The following is an 18,157-nucleotide window of genomic DNA, read 5'->3' as shown; positions in this document are numbered from 1 at the left end:
GGAAGGAAGGAAGGAAGGAAGGAAGGAAGGAAGGAAGGAAGGAAGGAAGGAAGGAAGGAAGGAAGGAAGAGAGGAACAAATGAGAGAAGAAGAGAATAAATGGAGACAAGTTTCTTTCCTCATTCTTCATCTCTCCTTGGGATTTCTGATTTGGGCACCTCTTGTGGAGAGTGAAAAAGAACACAAAAGTGTGATCAGATGGACTTCATCCCTAGCTCACAGTCAAATACCTTAGCTTCCAAATACCTTCAGTTTCCTCTTCTGAAAAATGAGGTTAAAAATAATGGACCTCAAAGGGCCGGTGTGAGGATTAAGCAAGATAACGTTTGAAAGTAACTGGCAAAAAACAGGTGCTCAGTATGTTCCATTCATATTAAAAAGATAAATCAGGAAGAGAGCTGACCAAGGCCAACATGTTCTCTTTCCAGAGCCTTATCCAACTTATTATGACCTTGAGGACAGCTGGTCCTCTTTCTCTGCTGCTTCCAGGGAGGTAGGTGATGAATCATCGCCCTTAGAAGGCAATCTAGTCCTGGGGATTTATCTGATTGAATTATGCCCCCTAGGATCCCACTAATTTGTACATTTGTTCTCCAGCCAATTTGGAATATTTAGGTAATAAAAATAATATGGCAAGTGTTTCTTCAAGAGCCTTTATTAAAAAGATAGCCTCCCCTGTGAAGAGTGCTCTGATTTGCCTTTCAATTGGAGGGGACTGAGGAGAAGGGCAAATGCCATTGCAGTCTTGGCTGGCTCAGGCTTATTGCTAAGTAAGCACTGAGAAAGTTTATTAATTTAATGGTGTTTTATTATGTGTTCAGGTGCAGCTTAATTTACAAGTTTTCCTTTCAAAATCATTTGGCCATTAAAGCTGCATAATCTTGAGAGGTTTCAAAGACACATAATTGATAAATGTTTTTTTTCCCTCACACATTATCTCTCACGTTTATTCAAGGAAAGTGAAACAGTTTTATAATTTGCACAAAGTTTTGGTGTATCTGGCCTCCTGTGCTTTACTTCTTATGAAGGATGATGCCATCTCATATGCCACTGATGAGGAGAATTTAAGCTTGAGGGCAGAGAACTCTGTCCCGGGTTCTAATTCCCTTGCTAGCAAGATGGAGTCTGAGACTTAGGGCACCAAGAGGGTTACTTTGCACACAGACAGGCAATTGATTGTTGACTAGACAGTTAAGTTGTGAAAAAACCAAAGATTGTCTTTGGATATTTCTATCCCTCGTTTCTCTTTTCTAACTCACCACTCCTTTTTTATGGTTTCTCCACCTTTTAAGATGCTTCACCCAGTCCTGCTCTTTGAAGAATACTCCAAACTACTGGTTCTCAAATTTGACTGCAAGTTAGAATCATTTGGGGATCTTTTAACTATTTAGCTGCCCTGGTTGCATATCTGATCAATTATATTAGAACCTCAGAGGGAGGGGTACAGGCATCGGCATTTTTTAAAGCTCCTGAGATGATTCCAATATGCAGACAGGGTTGAGACTAGCTGGTCTGGACCAGTAATTTTCTAAGAGTGGTCTGTAAGTTACAGAATCTCCTAGGGTATTTGTGGAAAATGGAGACTCTTGGGCACAGTAGCTCTATAGGCACTGAATCTCAAGGCAGGATCTGAAAAATCTATATTTTAACAAGTTCCCCAGGTGATTCATAAGCACCTTAAATTCTGAAAATCACTTCTAAACCTTTCACTAATTCATCTGTTTCTCATGATATGACACTTCTTACTCCCCTTTGGCCATACTAGTGTTTTAATTTCTCAAAAATAACAAGCTTCTTCCATTCCCTGGACCTTTGAATATTTCTAAGAGTTGTTCACTTGGAAAACACTTTCTTCTCTCTCTTTGTCATTAGGGAATTGGCAAAGAGAACAATGACGAAGCTGTATCCCCAGAAAGTCTTTTCGAAGTGTGTGTTTTTGGAGAGAAAAGAGTAGGCACTGAAGGGTTATGATTCCCTTTCCTGGAACAGTTTTGTTTAATAAGTTACCCAGCTGTCACTGGAAGTCATAGAGAGATTGTCCCAGAGACAGTTGGAGAACAACCAGTAGTTTTGATGTAAATAGTGAAGAAACAGAAGAGAAGACTTAAGTGATATCCCCTGGGTCAGATGCATTAAAGTGGGAGCTCTGGGCAGCCAGCAAGGGAAAGTTGTGCCAAGAGACACCTTTATTATATCCAGCAGGACCAGGAAGATGCAGCTCTTTGGGCCAGTGCCTGGGAGTCGGTTTCACGAGGAATAGAGGAACCAAGGGGATGTGAGATAGAAAAGGGCAAGGCTGGGTGCACCCACATGGAGAGCAGAGCCACTTGGGCTACCTCAAATGAGTACTGATGATGGGAAAACATTAAGGGAAGGTTATTTTAATCTCTCAAGTCTAGTGTAATTGGGCAAGTGTAATTTAATTTAAAGTTGGTTAAGGTAACTGTCTATTGCTTGTAGATCTTTTAAGACAACTTTTATTCTTTTAGAATAGTGTTTCTCAAACTTAAATGTGCATTCAAATTAACTGGGAAGCTTATTAAAATGCAGATTCTGATTTAGTAGGTCTGGGGTAGAGACTGAGACTGCATTTCTAACCAGCCTCCCAGTGACCCTGGCCTGAGAACCACACTTAGAGCAAGGAGGATTGAACATTTGGGACTCATGATGATGGGCCTGTGGGACAGCCAAGTCCAGAAATGCCTACTGAGACAGCAACTTTGATGTTAGATTACATCTAACTTTAGAATAAAATACCTGTGTGCATTCAAATCCTCTAAAAGTTGCTATTCCAAAAATTATTTATGATAGCTATTAATCAAAATACTTGTTTAAATAGAACTCTCCAATTTTGACATATCAGATAACATAAAAATTATTACCAGTTTGCTGACCTGTCCTTGAGTTGTTAATGGTGAGATAGTACATATTGAATAGACTATCTATGTGTTTGCACCTCACATATTGTGGGTTATTAAAATTATGTAGACTTTAGACGTGAAAAAACATTTACACAATTCTTTTTTGTCACCTAGGCACAGACTCAATCATTAAACTCTGTCTTTCAGAAATGAGGAGAGAAGACATTGAGTATAGAATAGTCTTTGGCGGCTGAGAGTTTTACTGGAATTGAATTAGGAAACTGTCAAAGTGACTAGATTTCACAAGAGGATTAGTCAACACTGCTAACTCGTTTTGAGCATCAGCTGTGGTTTCTGGATCATGAGGCTGGCAGAAATGTGCTGGCCAAAACAATGTCAAGTTCACTAAGAGAGCACTACCAGCATTTAATCTAAGTGACTAAAGATTAGAACAGACTTGCAAATCCTTCACCCAGAGTTAATTTTTCTCCTGAGCTTCCAAACTTTATTTACAAATTTATTATGGCATCTATTCTACTATTACGGCATCTATCACATTCTACTTTTTATTACATTATAGATGTATCTCCTTGCTGATTAACATGTTTCTTTAGACAAAAAATGGAGAAGCTGGGATTAGCTCAAGGGTCCATGCCAGGTCAGGGTTCTTTGCCAAGTAATTTGAAGAAACTTAAGAGGAGGATCTGTTTTATTAGCCAATGTTCAATACCTTTGCTAGAGCAGAAACTTGATAAATACTTGTCAAATTAAAATTAACATTCAGTGCACAAGAAGTATATTATTAATTGTGGCCTTATTTGGTGAGGCAAACTATCTAAACAGCTTAAATATCTATTTATAAGCCACTGGTTAAATACATTTTGGCATACACATATAATAGAGTACTAAGCACTTATTGAAAAAATTGAGGCAGGTCTGTATGTACCAATATGAAACAATCTCCAAAATATATTAAGTGAAAAACTGAGATGCAGAATGATGTGTATGCTAATTTGTAATAGAAGTGTTAGATAGTTAAACAGACATGAGCAACGGGGAACAACGGAACAAAAGTCCAGCCCAGAGCCCTACCTGAAACACTCATTTCATAGTTATAAATCACTCCTCCACCCTGGGGAACAAAGGAATTAAGGGCCATAAACCAATAGCTGGTTAATTCTGGCCACAAGTGTGTGTGCCATCAGTCTTCCCCTAACTTCCCTGTGACCTAGCTTCATTATACCATCATTATAATATCATGCCTATGCCTAGAAGTTCATGAATCTAATTATAACAAACCGAATTTTGGGTAACTGCATGAGCAGTAGGCAGAGAGTTCTGTAACAGCCAAATGTCAATCAAAATGATCTCGGTTCCAGTTACCTAGGACCACCTTTGTTACCCCCTATTACTGTCCTAATATAATACAGACCTCTCCAATTCCATGAGATTATAGCCCTCACTATAATCTGCCCCTCATGTGGAACGTACAGTATCTTTTGTCTTTTTGCCTCCCGAATTCCATGGGGCTGCAGCTTTCTTTGGTGTGGCCTGTCTCCTTCTAAAATTGCACTTTAAATAAATCTTACCTTTCCTAAATCTCACTGATTAGAAATTCTTTGCTGCATGAGAGACAAGAACAGAGGTATGCCTCTGGGCTACTGGGGCATAATGGATTTTAGATCACCCCAATGGTAACAGAAGTGTGTGTGTGTGTGTGTGTGTGTGTGTGTGTGTGTGTGCGCGCGCGCGCGCACACGCGCACGTGCACGCATAGAGAATATTTCTAAAAAGATATTAAAAAATTGATAACAGTACTTGCTGACTAGGAGAGTATAGAGTTAACTCAGAACGTAGACCCTCTACATACTGAGAAGACTGACTGATAGGTGCCTGACCAGCAGCCAAGGAAGGCACTACATCAAGAGCTTTCAGCAATGCCTACTCCCAAGGATGTTATCTGCTCCTGTAACCAAGCAGCATATCTTGCTCTCATCTGAGAAGGTGGCTCTTCCCCCAATGAGATAACCCCTCCCTCTGCTTGTGGGCATAAAAAATTCTGCTTGCTCTTGGTCAACAGCATCATTCCTGCAGCTTCGACCAGCCGCTGCTGAAGCTTCCCTGCCTTGTGAGTAATAAATGGCTTTTCTCACCAATAGACAGTTACCTTAACCAGCTTTAAATTAAATTACACTTTCCCAATTACACTACATTTGAGAGATTAAAATAAACTAGTCATCCCGGTGGTTCTTCTGAAATATCCAAACCCAGGAGCAAGTTCCAGGCCTGGGGTTCCTGCATTACAGAGGAGAACTAAGGAACTGAGACAAAGACAGTGGTGGGTTGATAAACTAGCTCTCTAGAGATTTAAAAAAACACCCTATTTGTAGATTTTGATTATATCTGTGGTGTAAATACTCCCCATCATGGGCAATTTCAAGTTAATGATGGTTTAATGATAATAAGCTAAAAAATTAGCTTCAGTGAGCTGATATGAGCCGGCTTCAAAGCAAATCACTAGACACAATGAGAAAGTGGCCTACTTTCCATTGTAGACTTTTTGGTACAATTTTAATTTCTGATGCTATACCCGAATTATTTAAATGTAACAATAAATTTTTAAATTTAGAAAAATAATCATGCTTAGATTGCTGTATTCCTTTATCCTTCTCTTCTCCAAGAAGAGTCTTGGTTTTCTTTTCTTGAGGGTGTTTATTCTGCTATCCTGAACATGTTCAGGAGACTTATCAATGTAGACTTGTTCAAAAAAACACTTAATATTTGTAATCTCTTTATATGTAAGGAAGGCAGCTACCTCCTAAGTGTAGAATCTGAAGGAATGTTCCAGACAGAAAAGAGCCATCACCAAAAAGTTGCTGCTGAAGCCAGGACGTACAGCTTTAAGCACAAAAGCCCAGATTTCTAGCAGCTGTGTGGGATTGTGGTGCCTCTGTAGGTGAGAATGTGACCATGCCAAATAGATGCTTTTGTCATAGCAGCCCACCTAAGAGAAAGAGGGCTGCAGCAGAATTTATCAGCATATCCCCCGCCCCACCCCCACCACCTTTGCCTGCCCAAGTGAGGCCCAGACTGGCTAGTGAGGAGACCACTGGCACTGCCAACCCAAAAGATTCCTTCTCAAATCACTCTAAAAGCCGTTTTGCATCAATCCCCAAGTCTGGCTTTTGTTCACAACTGGGTTCAATGTGTTTCTGAAAATTTTGTCTCAACTTTAATTTTAGCCTCCTCTTTGTTGAACTAACTTCAACTTACTCTTCAGTTTTCAGACAAACTATTTCTCCTTAACCTGTTTCCTCTGTTCTAAGGTCCAGTCTCACCATCCCTTATTAATCACTTACCACAGCTGTCAGTTTGTTTAACATCTGTTCCCGCCCCCTGGCCCCCTCAGCTGAGTGTAATGCCTGTCTCATTTATAAGCATATTTCCAAAACCTTTCACAGTGCCTAGCACATATTAGGCACTCAATGCATGTTGGCTGAATGAATAAGTTATGAAACCTTCAAAGGACAACCAATATAAAGAGCATTTTATTTGGAGACATCTTAAACACTATTTTTCCTTCATTTTCCATTAAGACAGAAACATTCTTTGGGGAGGCAGACAGAAAAGAATCACCTGAGGCTACATTAAGTGTGAATTAAGACAAAGCCAATCACTTTTCTTTCAGATGCTGCAGAAACACAGATTATGCCCTGGGAGAAACCACGTATTGGCTACCTGAGTCTACTGACAAGGAGCAGCTCCAGGGCAATGCATTTCAAGTGCTTTGAAAAATGGATAAGTTCCATTAGTACTACCCACTAAGGAAGATACCTCACTGATGAGCACTTTAAGCACGATAAAATCTAGGGTTGGTTCACAATGCTCTGCTTTTTAGCTTCGGTAGGTTTTCATGGAAATTCTATAATCTATTAGATTGCTTAAATTCACACTGTTCCTCTGGTTTTGTTTTGGAATTCTTTAAACATCCAGTAAATTGGCTCTTTGTAAAGCAACTCAGTCAGCTCTTATCCAGCTTGACATCTGAGTAGGTATGGCTAAGTAAGTGTGTAGGGGGGCGTGAGGTGGAGGCTTTGTTTATTGGCACTTATTGCCCCCTGGAAGTTTGCGGGTGGCTTCTACCGTATCAAAGAAGTACACATTGACAATATGGCCTGGCAGCAATCAGATACACTAAGATCTAAGAGCAAATAAAAGCAGAGCAGGATTGTTCCCAGTCACCAGATATTTAGCATACCACAATAACTAGGTCTACCATGTAGGGCTAAATGGAGAGGCCACACCAGAGAATAGATGCTTTGTTATATCTCCATGCTGTCTCCTCGTGGTTTGCTGCTCAATTACACTCTCCTTGGAGCTAACCAAGAATTAAGAATAGACCTGAAGGCATAAGTTTTCAAGATGTTAGATCTGAACTGAGCCCAAATCCTAGCATAGAAAACAGAAGGTTTCCTACTGTCTGAAAAAAAAAAAATCAAAACTGATAACATGTGGGACCACAGTATGAGGAAAAGCTCTGATATTGAGTTTTACTTCTGCAGGTTACTAGAGAATCTTGGGACCCCAAAAGCCTGACTGATTTGTCAGATGTTCCAAATGGCCCAGAGATAAGGAAGGCTTACAGAAGTGGGCCATAGAGGAGGCATAGTTCTGAGAGGGTAGAGAGCAAAGTGACAGGGAGATAGAGTATACGAGACGGGGGACAGAAAGAGAGGCTTGTTTCAGATCAAATGTTGACCTCCAGAAACAGGCTTTAGGACTGGGTTTAATGATTACTTCTGCTGGTCCTTACCTTAAACAATAATGCAGCCAAATTAAGCTAGTTTGAAAGGTTATGTTAAAATTAATAACACTGCACCTTCTATGTTTGACTAATGGCAGAAAGCAGGAACAGTGTCTGAAAAATAAATTCTTTTTTTCTCTAGATTTTCAAAGAAGCAATAAATTCATGGTAAAAAAAATATATATTTGTAAGAGATTGGGTCTACTGCAAAGAATGAAGAAATTTTGTTAAATACTGGAGAGGCTACCTGGCTGAACAGGTCTACACTTTATGGATTTTGCATAATGTTACCAAGTAGAGAACTTTGGAATGGCTTAAATCATTTCCGTGCTTCTTGGGAACATTTAGTGCTGAGCAGTCAGAGATGAGTGTGCCACCTCCAACCTCACCCCACTGGACCTTACACCCTCTTCATTCCTTTCCCCATGAGGCAAGCAAACACTGTCATGACCATTTTGGGGTTCACTTCAACCAGGTCTTCTGGAAGGGCATACACTCTGGCTCCAATTTTTCGAGCCATAGAGATGGCATACCTGAAAAGGAGAAAAGAGGAAGAATGAGGAGAGCCAGAGCAACAAAAGTATCATAGTTATAGCCATTATATACACTATATACTGCTATATACTATATACTACATTCTATATATAATACAGAACTCACTCCTGGTACGGCTAAAGCAATTCACTGGCATCCTTCCACTTTTTTTGGGTAAATCTTGGCTTGACAAAGCTCCTGACTTCATCAGACTTGCTGTCTGGCTTACTAAATTTATTATTTGTTCTTAGAGGTCTTCCTAGCTCCTGCCACTTTTGATGCCTACATCATGAGTATTGTCTGAGGCTGTATAGAAGTAGAAAAAGCCATGAAACTGAATAAGAATGTGTGCTAGGGAAAGTCTGCAGCTTATATTTTAACTCCAGAAACATATCTGCAAGGAAAAAAAAGAAATGCATTTGAAACCTTATGCACGAATCCTTCTATTTCTTGTCAGTTCCAACCCTTATACACATATACATGTATTTATTTATGTTGCTATACTATTAAAATAGCCAGAGTATTATATTACACATTTTTCACATAAAATGATCATAGATGCATCTAAACATTTTTGCTCTATTTATAGTTATAGGAAGATAATTTTTATTAACTGTAATCTATTTTCAAATAAGCTCACATTATTATCACCTGTAAGTTCTTCCATTCATTTCATTTATTATCTGGGAATTTCTTGCAATGACTACTCCAGAGATTTTCCATTTTACCCAAGACCTCATCACTCCCTCTGCCACTCTAAAATAACTTTAGTCTTACTTTATAAATCAAATTAAATTAAGAACATCACGCTGGTGTAGTCTACCTTCTTTCTCCTTATCCATCTCTCAATCACTTCTTTTATATTCATTATTAATAAAATAAAGTATATTTTCAATAATAAAATCTAAAAGGAAAATTGTTGAAAATTAGAAAATAGAGCTTTAAAAAAATCACAATCTTGACACCATAAGCATTTTTTTAGGATTTTATATAATTCCTTTTGCCTGTTATTTAAGAAATTTTGTATCTTGTCCTTATAGGATAGTGCTTAGGAGCCTGGGCCCTAAAGTCGGACTTTGAATCTTAGTAGAACCACTTAATAATTGTAAAACCTTGGGCAAGTTCCTTAAACCTAATCACCTCTCTCTTGAACATCTAGGCTCAAGGTCTTTTCAAGGTCTTTTTTTTTTTTTAAATTCTAGGTCTTCATACATGCTCTTCTATCTACTTGAAGTATTCTTATTTCCTTCACCCGTCTAGCTCCTTCTTACTTGTCCTTTCAATCTATTTCAGCATTAATGTCATTTTCTCTGCAGAGCTTCTATTTCCTTCCTGTCCCCCCTCACAGCATCCTGTACTCCCCCTTCCATACCATCCATCACACTCTATTTTAATTGCCATTTAATTATTTATATTATCTCCATTAGACTGTGCTAAACAACAGCATACCAGGAACACAGGTCTCAAATTGGGAACAGAGAGAAGGGTACTATTGAGGTTGATATATAAAAACCTTGTCACCTCAAAAAGATATGTCACCTATCCTTTAGCATCTTAGATTGTTTAAGATGTAATTAGTTAAGATAAGGTGATACTGGAATAGTATTGGGTCCTAATCCAGTATGACTGGTATCCTTATAAGAAAAGAGAAAGAGACACAGACAAACACACAGAGGAAAGACAACCATGTGAAGTCACTCAGGGGAGAAGGGCATGTGAAGATGGGGGCAGAGATTGGAGTGATGCATCTATAAGCCGAGGATTGCTGGCCAACACCAGAAGGCAGGAGAGAGGTGTGGGATAGATTCTTCCCCTCAGAAGCCTCAGAAGGAATCAAGCCTGCTGATACCTCGATCTTAGACTTGTAGCCTCTACACTGTGATAGAATAAATTTCTGTGAGGTCACCTTGTTTGTGGTATTTTGTTATTGCAGCCTTAGGTAAGCAACACAACCTTCGCTGAGAAAGGTGCCTTTCTAGAGTAGAGGTCAGCAAACTTCTCATAAAAGACCAGATAGTAAATATTTTAGACTTTGTAGGCTTTGTCACAACTGTTCAACTCTGCTGTTGTAGCAGGGAAGCAGCTACATAAAATATATAAATAAATAAGCATGGCTGTGTTTCAATAAAACTTTATTTATAAAAACAGACAATAGGCCAAATCTGGCTCACAGACTGTAGTCTGCTGACCCTCACTCTACACGGTAAAGAAAATGGCAGCTGCTTCCAAGCTGGTGAAGACTCTGGTCTTGATCCCCGCCTTGCCCATTCATAACCATATATATTCACAAAAGGGTGTTTATATTCAGGCCTGCCACATACAGACTTTATTTAGGAAGTCTCCTATAGATTATGGTTAGAAAATTGATTGTATGAAACTATAGGCTTGCTTATCAATTGGAAGAATATTCTTGTTTTTTTGGTCTTACTCCCTTTACCACTAGAAGACTTAAACTATTGTTGTATAATATCTAAAATAATGATGGGACAAAATAAATCATGAGAAGAAAAAGCATTAATAGTGAAATTAAAGTGTTTGCACAAAGGCATGAGCAATAGACTTTATAGGTATCCAGTAACTGATTCGGTCCTTCTTTCCCTGACCTCAGGTTTATTTACATACTTCGCATTGTTGAGCTTCTCTTCATCGTTCAGGCTTTCTGTCTTCAGAAGGTCATAGTTAATGGAACCAGTTTGAATGGCATCAATGAGATCCAGAACAGGCAAACTGGTACTAATCTTTGGGTCCTGCACAGAGAGAAAGGGTAGGTTTTATCAGTATGCCCCCAAGTTACTTCTATTTTGCTCAAGGAATGGGTGGTTCTTTCCTCTTAAAAATGAAATATATATAGCATGGTCTGGAAAATGCCACAGTGTTGGACATGGTGTTTTGAATTAACTGTAGTTACTGTAGAGGCATCAGAAGCTTTCCAGTGGCTTATTAAGTAGAGAAAACCCATTGTCTGCCAACAGCAGAGGGTCATTCTCAAATAGTGAGTGAATGAAAGAAAGTACAACTAGAAAAAAACATAAAGTTTGAAATATATTTAATGTTTATGAATAGAGGAAAGGATGATTTGAAAAAGAAACCATCAGAAAGGAGAGACCAAAAACATTTGGAAAAACCTTGCTTCCTTTTGGGGGGACATTTCAGAGGTGATAGGCAAGGATAGTGATAAGAGTTCAGTTGGGCAGGAGCTTCGGTAGATGCTCCTTTCTTAGGGACCTCAAGGATAGAAAAGAGTCCATAGGTCCAAGGAGATAGTGATGGTAATTATGTGATTAAATGCAATGGCAGTAACTAATATTTGTTGGTGTCTCACAATTTGCTCAGCACTTTTAACTAAGTTATCTCACTTGTCACCAAAAATGCAGACACTCAAATTTAATTTACAATGAGTAAAGGGAGTTTCTGAGGTTAAGTGACTTGTTGATGAATGGTAGAGCTGGAATATTAACCCAGATATTCCAACTTAAAATCCTGAGCATTTGTAAATCTTTTCATGGTCAGACCTAGAGCTGTAAATGTTTCTAAAGTGTGAAGTACAAACTTCTGCACCATTTGTTCTCCTCTCTCCTCGGGACCTGTGAATGTAGAGATGGAGAGGCAACTGCTTGTCTCCATCTGAGCACAATCAAGTCCAAATACTTCATATCTTGAGGGTTCAAATCAAAATCAATTCCAAGCAAGAAACAAGGCACAAGACACCTGTAAGAAAGACACTAGGTCTCTAGCATTGGTCCTCTGTATAGGTAGAAAAACGTTTTTAAAAATATAATAGCTTCATTTTTATTTACTCCTGAGTAACAAAGTTGAAATCAATATATAATCATAATCTAATTCCACCATTATCCTGAGTATCTATCTCCACAGAAACTTTTGGTGAAGAAATACAAGGGAAGCAAAATGCAGGTATTTGAGTTTCGCCTTCTTTTCTACTTTCTGTCCACAATCTTGTAAAGGTACTGACAGGCAGAGAAATGGCCAGCATCTGGAAGCATTCATAGATGAGGAGGGGACAAGGAATATTTCCACTATGGTTAATCAAGAATGGGCTATGTTCTTTTTTTTAAGGATTTCGCTTTAAAAGCAATGTGCGATTAATTTGACATGTTCCTTCTGTGGTCCTTTTTACTTAATTCTGAAATGATGCAGTGAGAAGGCAGGAGAAAGTGCAGAGAGGAACAAGGGACAAAAGAATTGTCAAACATTCTCAAAGGTGAATCCTCAGAGAGAGAACACTCCAGAAGCCTTAGGGGAATGTAATAGGATTCAGGGGCAGCTAGTTACAGAGAGATGCACCCCTGGGCTATTTAACTAGTTATTTCACAGTAGCAGTTAAGTGATCTGTAGATATACTCTGTTCTACAACCTCATTTGCAGATAAAAGATGTTTTCTCTTCAATAATGGACCATCACCTAGAATCAATAGCCCTAACCTCAGAAGTTAACTTGAGCTCCAGTTTCTTCACTTATAAAATGAAGAAAACAGTAAAGCTGACTTCATAACGTTTGTGAGGATGAAATGAGACATTACGAAAAAGGAGCCCCTGATAGAGTGCATTCCATGTGCCCTTTTCTGCTCTTTTTCTCCACCTTTCCAAATATCTTTCTGGAAAGAACTTGCTTATGTCTGTCACCAGCCTTTGCTCCTATCCCTGCTCAGCAATCTAGACTGAATGATAAACTGGAAGGGGGACAGAGGTAGCTGTTATCTGTGATGAGCTCACTAGGAATGGGCACTGCTTGTATAGCCTAACCCAGAGATACCTTCTGCCCTTTTAGGAGAGATTTTAATTTTTTCTTGATTTTAGAGCAGAAAGTTGATATTGTAAAATGCCTCACCGACCCTGGTAATACAACTCTGAAGGGGTTCCTTCCCCCCAATCTTGACCTTTAAATCACAAAAATGTAATTAAGATGTCATAAACATTATAATATGGATCAAGTGCACAGGTCCCTTGGGGAAGGATCCAGTTAATGGATGAAACATGAGCTAAGAAATTTAATATAAGGTAATGTTATTATTAATAAAAATGGGATTTGGATATAAGTATACAACTGCTTTTTCTCAGAAAACACCAAATGGGAGATCTTTTAGCATTTTCCATTTCACCATCATAATGTTAACAATCTGAATCATGGAGTTGTACATATGGAAAAAATGTTATCATATTTTATGGTACTTTGGAAGAACAATGCCTGAAATGGTGTGTAAAAAATGATGGTTTTTAAAAATTAATTATTATAAGAAAAAGTGAAAAGAAATTTATCAATGAAATTGTTAGGTAGTTAGACAGACATGAGCAACGGGGGAATAAAGGAACAAAGGGCCAGCCCAGAGATCTCCCTTAAACACCCATTTTATAGTTATAAATCACCCCTGCACTCTGAAGAACAAAAGAATGAAGGGCCATAAACCAATAGCTGGTTAAATTCGGCCACAAGGGCCTGTGCCATCAGTCCTCCTCTAACTTCCCTGTGACCTAGCCCCATTACACCATCTTTAAAATATCATGCCCATGCCTGGAAGTTCAGGAATCTAATTATAACAGACTGAATTCTGGGTAACTGCATGAACAGTAGGCAGAGAGTTATATAACAGCCAAATGTCAATCAAAATGACCTCATGTGCCAATCATCTAGGAACGTCTTTGTAACATCTCCATCATGGCACTAATATAATACAGACCTCCCCACTTCCATGAGGTTATAGCCCTTACTGTAACCCGCTCTTTGCTTGGAGTATACTTTAATCATGCCTTTTGTTTCCATGTGGTAATAGCCATTTAGGTGCTTCTTCCTTAAAATGTACTTTAATAAATTTTACCTTTCCTAAATCTCGCTGAGCTGTAATTCTTTGCTGTGTTGGTGAAAAGAACTGGGGACTCCCAGTGTTACCAGGGCAATTCTGGAGTTCAGATTACTCCAAATGGTAACAAAACAGCTTATGAACATCAAAACAATAATGGGTCATTCAAGTAAAATCAAAACTGGATGGGGAGCCTCAAATCCCTCACACTAAAGGTCACTTTAAAATGTATGTAGAGAAAAGACAATAACTTTAAGCATAGATCTCAGGTGGCCACAAGTAGTAGACTAAGAATTTTACCTTGAAACTAGAGATAGATGAACTTTTCTCTGCTTCCTTCAATGTTTCATTCACCCAGTTGATAATAATGTCATCGTTGACCTTTTGCCCACCTCCAATTTCTTCCAGAATATTCAGTGTGTACCTGAACAAAATCAAGAATGATTTCTGGAGAAAAGTTGCTGAAGAATTCAATATCACAGAGAGCAGCAAGGGTAGAAAATGTTATTTTCTTTCTAGTATGTTCCAGGAGACAGCCTGGACACAATACTTTAATGGAGGGGAGAAAAAAAAAAAAATATATATACACACACACACACATTAGTTCCTTTTAGAATTTTAGAATGACTTAAAATGTAACTTTGTGGTCGTTAGAGTGAGATGCAGAGCAAATACCTTCTTTTAAGCAGTAATTGCTCTGGGTAGGAAGAGAAAGCAGATGAAAAAGAAGGGAAGGAAAGTAAACCAAAAGATTTGAACCAGTAATGCTTTTCTTAAAGGAACCATAAAAATCAAGGAATAATTCAGTATTAGAAAAGCCCAAATGGCCAACGTATTGAAGGAAAAACATATTTTCCTTCTTATATCGTAAAAGCAGATTAGGAATGCCTCACACGGAAGTCACTTTAAATAGAAACCAAAGTTAATCTCCAGTGTGAGAGTAAGAATTACTTTAGATACATGCTGTTTCTGGGAACTGAGTTGGAAAACATTCATTAAGAAGATACTTCAAGCTCTTAAAATTTCATGGAACAGAGAAGTCTCACCATTCTATAAAGCTACTCCCTCTGAAAGGGGAAATACACAGAAGAAAGCCAAGCAGTTGAGCAGGTTTGTTGGCCTCAAGTTTCAGTCTAATAAACCCAAGAAAGACTCTCAGGGCTAGTGTTTTAGTGTGCTGCTGTTCACTCTGAAACTCAAGTACCCTGCCATTGAGTATCATCTGGAGGGAGGGCCTACCTAAATGAGGTCATCTTCTAGTTGGGTGCCTAGGATTCTGCTTACAAAATCCATTGGGTATCCTCTTTTAGTTACTGTTTCTATGGAAAATACAATTCTCCCATAATTTTTCACATGGGTTTCAAGTTTAATCTCTGAAATAGGAATGATGCCCTGCTTCCTCCAGGTTATAATACCTTCCCATTATTATAGGTGGGGAGGAAAAGGGCTCTGCAACTTTATCTGTATAAAAAAAAAATCATGTTCACCAATCTGGCATCAAAGTCCTCTTAATTATACATCCTCAGACTCCCTCAAATCAACTGGCTTCTCTTCATTCTGCCTCTCCTCCTCATAGAACTACCTTTCTAAAGTACAGTTCCAGTCATGTCATTTGAAGTGACTCTCCATGGCCCATAGAATACAGGTAAAATTCCTTAGATTGGTACATGAGGCCCTTCACAATTTGGCCTTAGTATCTCTTTTCAGTGAAGCCTTGGTTTCTTATTCCCTCCTCTATTCCCAGCCTTATCCCCATCCCCCTCATGGACATACACGCTCATATTTTAACCTCGCAGAAATGTTAGTAGCGCCCCTACCATACCATGCATGATCCTGTCCCCTGCCTCCTTGCTTCTGTGACTCAGCTATGTTCTCTGGCAAACAATTTTTAATTCTTTGAACAATTCACAGCTCAAGCATCATTTTTTTCCCAACCCATACAGTGTATTAATCATCGTTACAGTTACTTCTAATTTGTTTCCCAGAACTTTTGATGGAGTTTATGTGCATGTCTCTGTCTCTGCTCCCTTAGGTCATGTCTATATATAGCCTGATAAAAACAAACTAAGTTTAATCTTCTAGCAGCTTCAGTAATCTCAGGACTTTATTCTCATTTCTCTTTGTCAAGAGTCCCAGCCTCCTTTGTTGACACTCTCAAGTAGACAGAAACAGAACTTTCTGATCAGCTTCTTAAGCTAGGGAAAGAAATGGCACAGAGGAAAAGCTCACCTTTATATAAAAGTCTATCTTTGAAATTTTCTTAAAAAGCCACTAAAGGGCAGGGGAAAATGCAGAAAATTGTGCAGGCAGACAAATGCACTCAGGGATTTGAAAATAGCCCTTCAACGTGGCACAGAGTCTTGGCAAGCACAAAGTTGTCTTTCTGCCACATCAAGGGAGATGCAGATGTTTAAAATGGAATCCGATACCTGCTTATAAATACAATGGCAAAAACTAAGGGAAGAAAAGATAGAATTAGGTTGGAGCTTCAACTCAAAGCACTAAATATAGAAATTGGCCTGTGTCTAGCTGTGATTTTCCTTGTGAAACACTCTAATATCATCAAACATGTTTCGAGGCAACTGTGCTATTATTAAATGGAACCCTCCAGACAAGATGCCAGTACCACTTGTGTTTGCAAAACTGTGCTGTGCTGAAAGCCCTCTGTCAAGATGAAACAACATCATGAGCCTCTGCTTCAGTTAGTGCCTCATTCAACAAAAGAAGATTGATGAGGTATGCATGTGTGGTACCAGGTGGGTTGTGGTCATTAACTTGTTTGCTTTCCTGATTTCCAGTACTTGTTTTATTTAACATTTGAACTAGAAGGACAAACCTCAGTGTTTTGTTTTTCAATGACCTATCTCAAATTCGCTGTTCACAACTCATTTGATTTGGGGAGAATCCCCTCATTTACCTGCTCAGACTCTGTTCACGTGCTGGAGTCTAACTATCGTTGCTATCTGCCAGCAGCCTGCTTGTTTCAGGCTTTCACCTCTAAATTTCTACACACACTATTTATCAGCTTTTCAATTTGAAAATAATTTCCAAGCTACTAAAGGGGCAAGAGAAGTTTAAGCACACATATCTCATTTGTTTTTAGGGGAAAAAATGACATGCCATTTATTGCCCAGATAATAACCAAATTATTAGCATATCTGTGCAATCCAGTGAAATAAATTCTAGTTAGAACTGGCTCTAAATTTAGTAGGTTTGTTAATATGTAGCATATAGAGAAAAAAAGTTCCTTCTGGTGGCATTTGCAAAATCATCAGTTCACAGCCCTCAACAGTAATGTATTTCTCTCTTCGCTTTCTTACATGCACAATTCTAATATAGTAAACACTCATGAGAAATATGACTTATTAACCAGGTGGCAACAGCAGCAGTAGCCATATATATATCAGGCATAAAGTATTACTTTGGGCCACATTTTTTATAAAACTTTCATAACGAAGATCATATTACAAGGTGATTTTCAGATATTATGAAATTCAAAATAGAATAGAGTTGGCCTCGGTTTTTTTAACCATTAAAACAGAAAATATCAAAGATTATTTTATATTCAAACCAATAACTCAACTTAGCTTTTGCAACTAAAAAGATTTTTGCTTTGGTTTTTAACGCAATCAGTCTCAAAAGCCAGTCTGTTAAGAATTAAAAACACATGTGAAAGACAGTAGAGAATAGTTCAAAAATAGTTTCTGAAAATATACTGGTGAGAATGATCCTTAGGAACCTTAGGTAATGTTCTAGATACAGGAAGTAAAATAGAAGATAGAGTTGAAGTTTCTTTGGGTCTGGAGTTTTCTGTGTCAGCAGAGTTTTATGAGTCCAGCCTTCAATCTTCAAGGAGACCCCAGATTAGAAATAGTTAGCAGAGCACTATACTTAATAAAGCAAATGTGAATTGGGTAGTGAAATATATCATAATCACTTCTGATTATCCTACGGCACCTGGAAACATTGAAATAATTACTTTGAGGACTATTATAAAAATAAAGATCTGCAAACGGTGGCCTGGGAATAAAGCTGATGTGTCACTGCCATTACCTTGTTAGACATAAGACAATGTGACACATGGTTTCTGGAGCTTACTTCCAGGTAGAAAAATGAATTAAGTCACATTAACATAGCTTCTAATTA

At 38.4% G+C, this 18,157-nt stretch overlaps 1 protein-coding gene across 1 annotated transcript in view; it reads right to left on the bottom strand.

Annotated features, from left to right (window-relative positions):
* Positions 1-6,391: 6,391 nt before the first annotated feature.
* LCP1 (lymphocyte cytosolic protein 1) overlaps positions 6,392-18,157 on the bottom strand; it is a 47,097-nt gene continuing 35,331 nt past the window's right edge. Inside the window, exons 14-16 of the mRNA XM_011370368.2 lie at positions 14,312-14,435; positions 10,822-10,946; positions 6,392-8,198 (exon numbers count right to left, since the gene is read on the bottom strand). Of these exons, the coding sequence (XP_011368670.1) occupies positions 8,066-8,198; positions 10,822-10,946; positions 14,312-14,435 (382 nt within the window). The 3' untranslated portion in view covers positions 6,392-8,065. The remainder of the gene's footprint in view (positions 8,199-10,821; positions 10,947-14,311; positions 14,436-18,157) is intronic.

Source organism: Pteropus vampyrus, unplaced genomic scaffold (assembly GCF_000151845.1).
Source record: "Pteropus vampyrus isolate Shadow unplaced genomic scaffold, Pvam_2.0 Scaffold167, whole genome shotgun sequence".
Taxonomy (NCBI): domain Eukaryota; kingdom Metazoa; phylum Chordata; class Mammalia; order Chiroptera; family Pteropodidae; genus Pteropus; species Pteropus vampyrus.
This window is presented reverse-complemented; position numbering and strand designations above follow the sequence as displayed.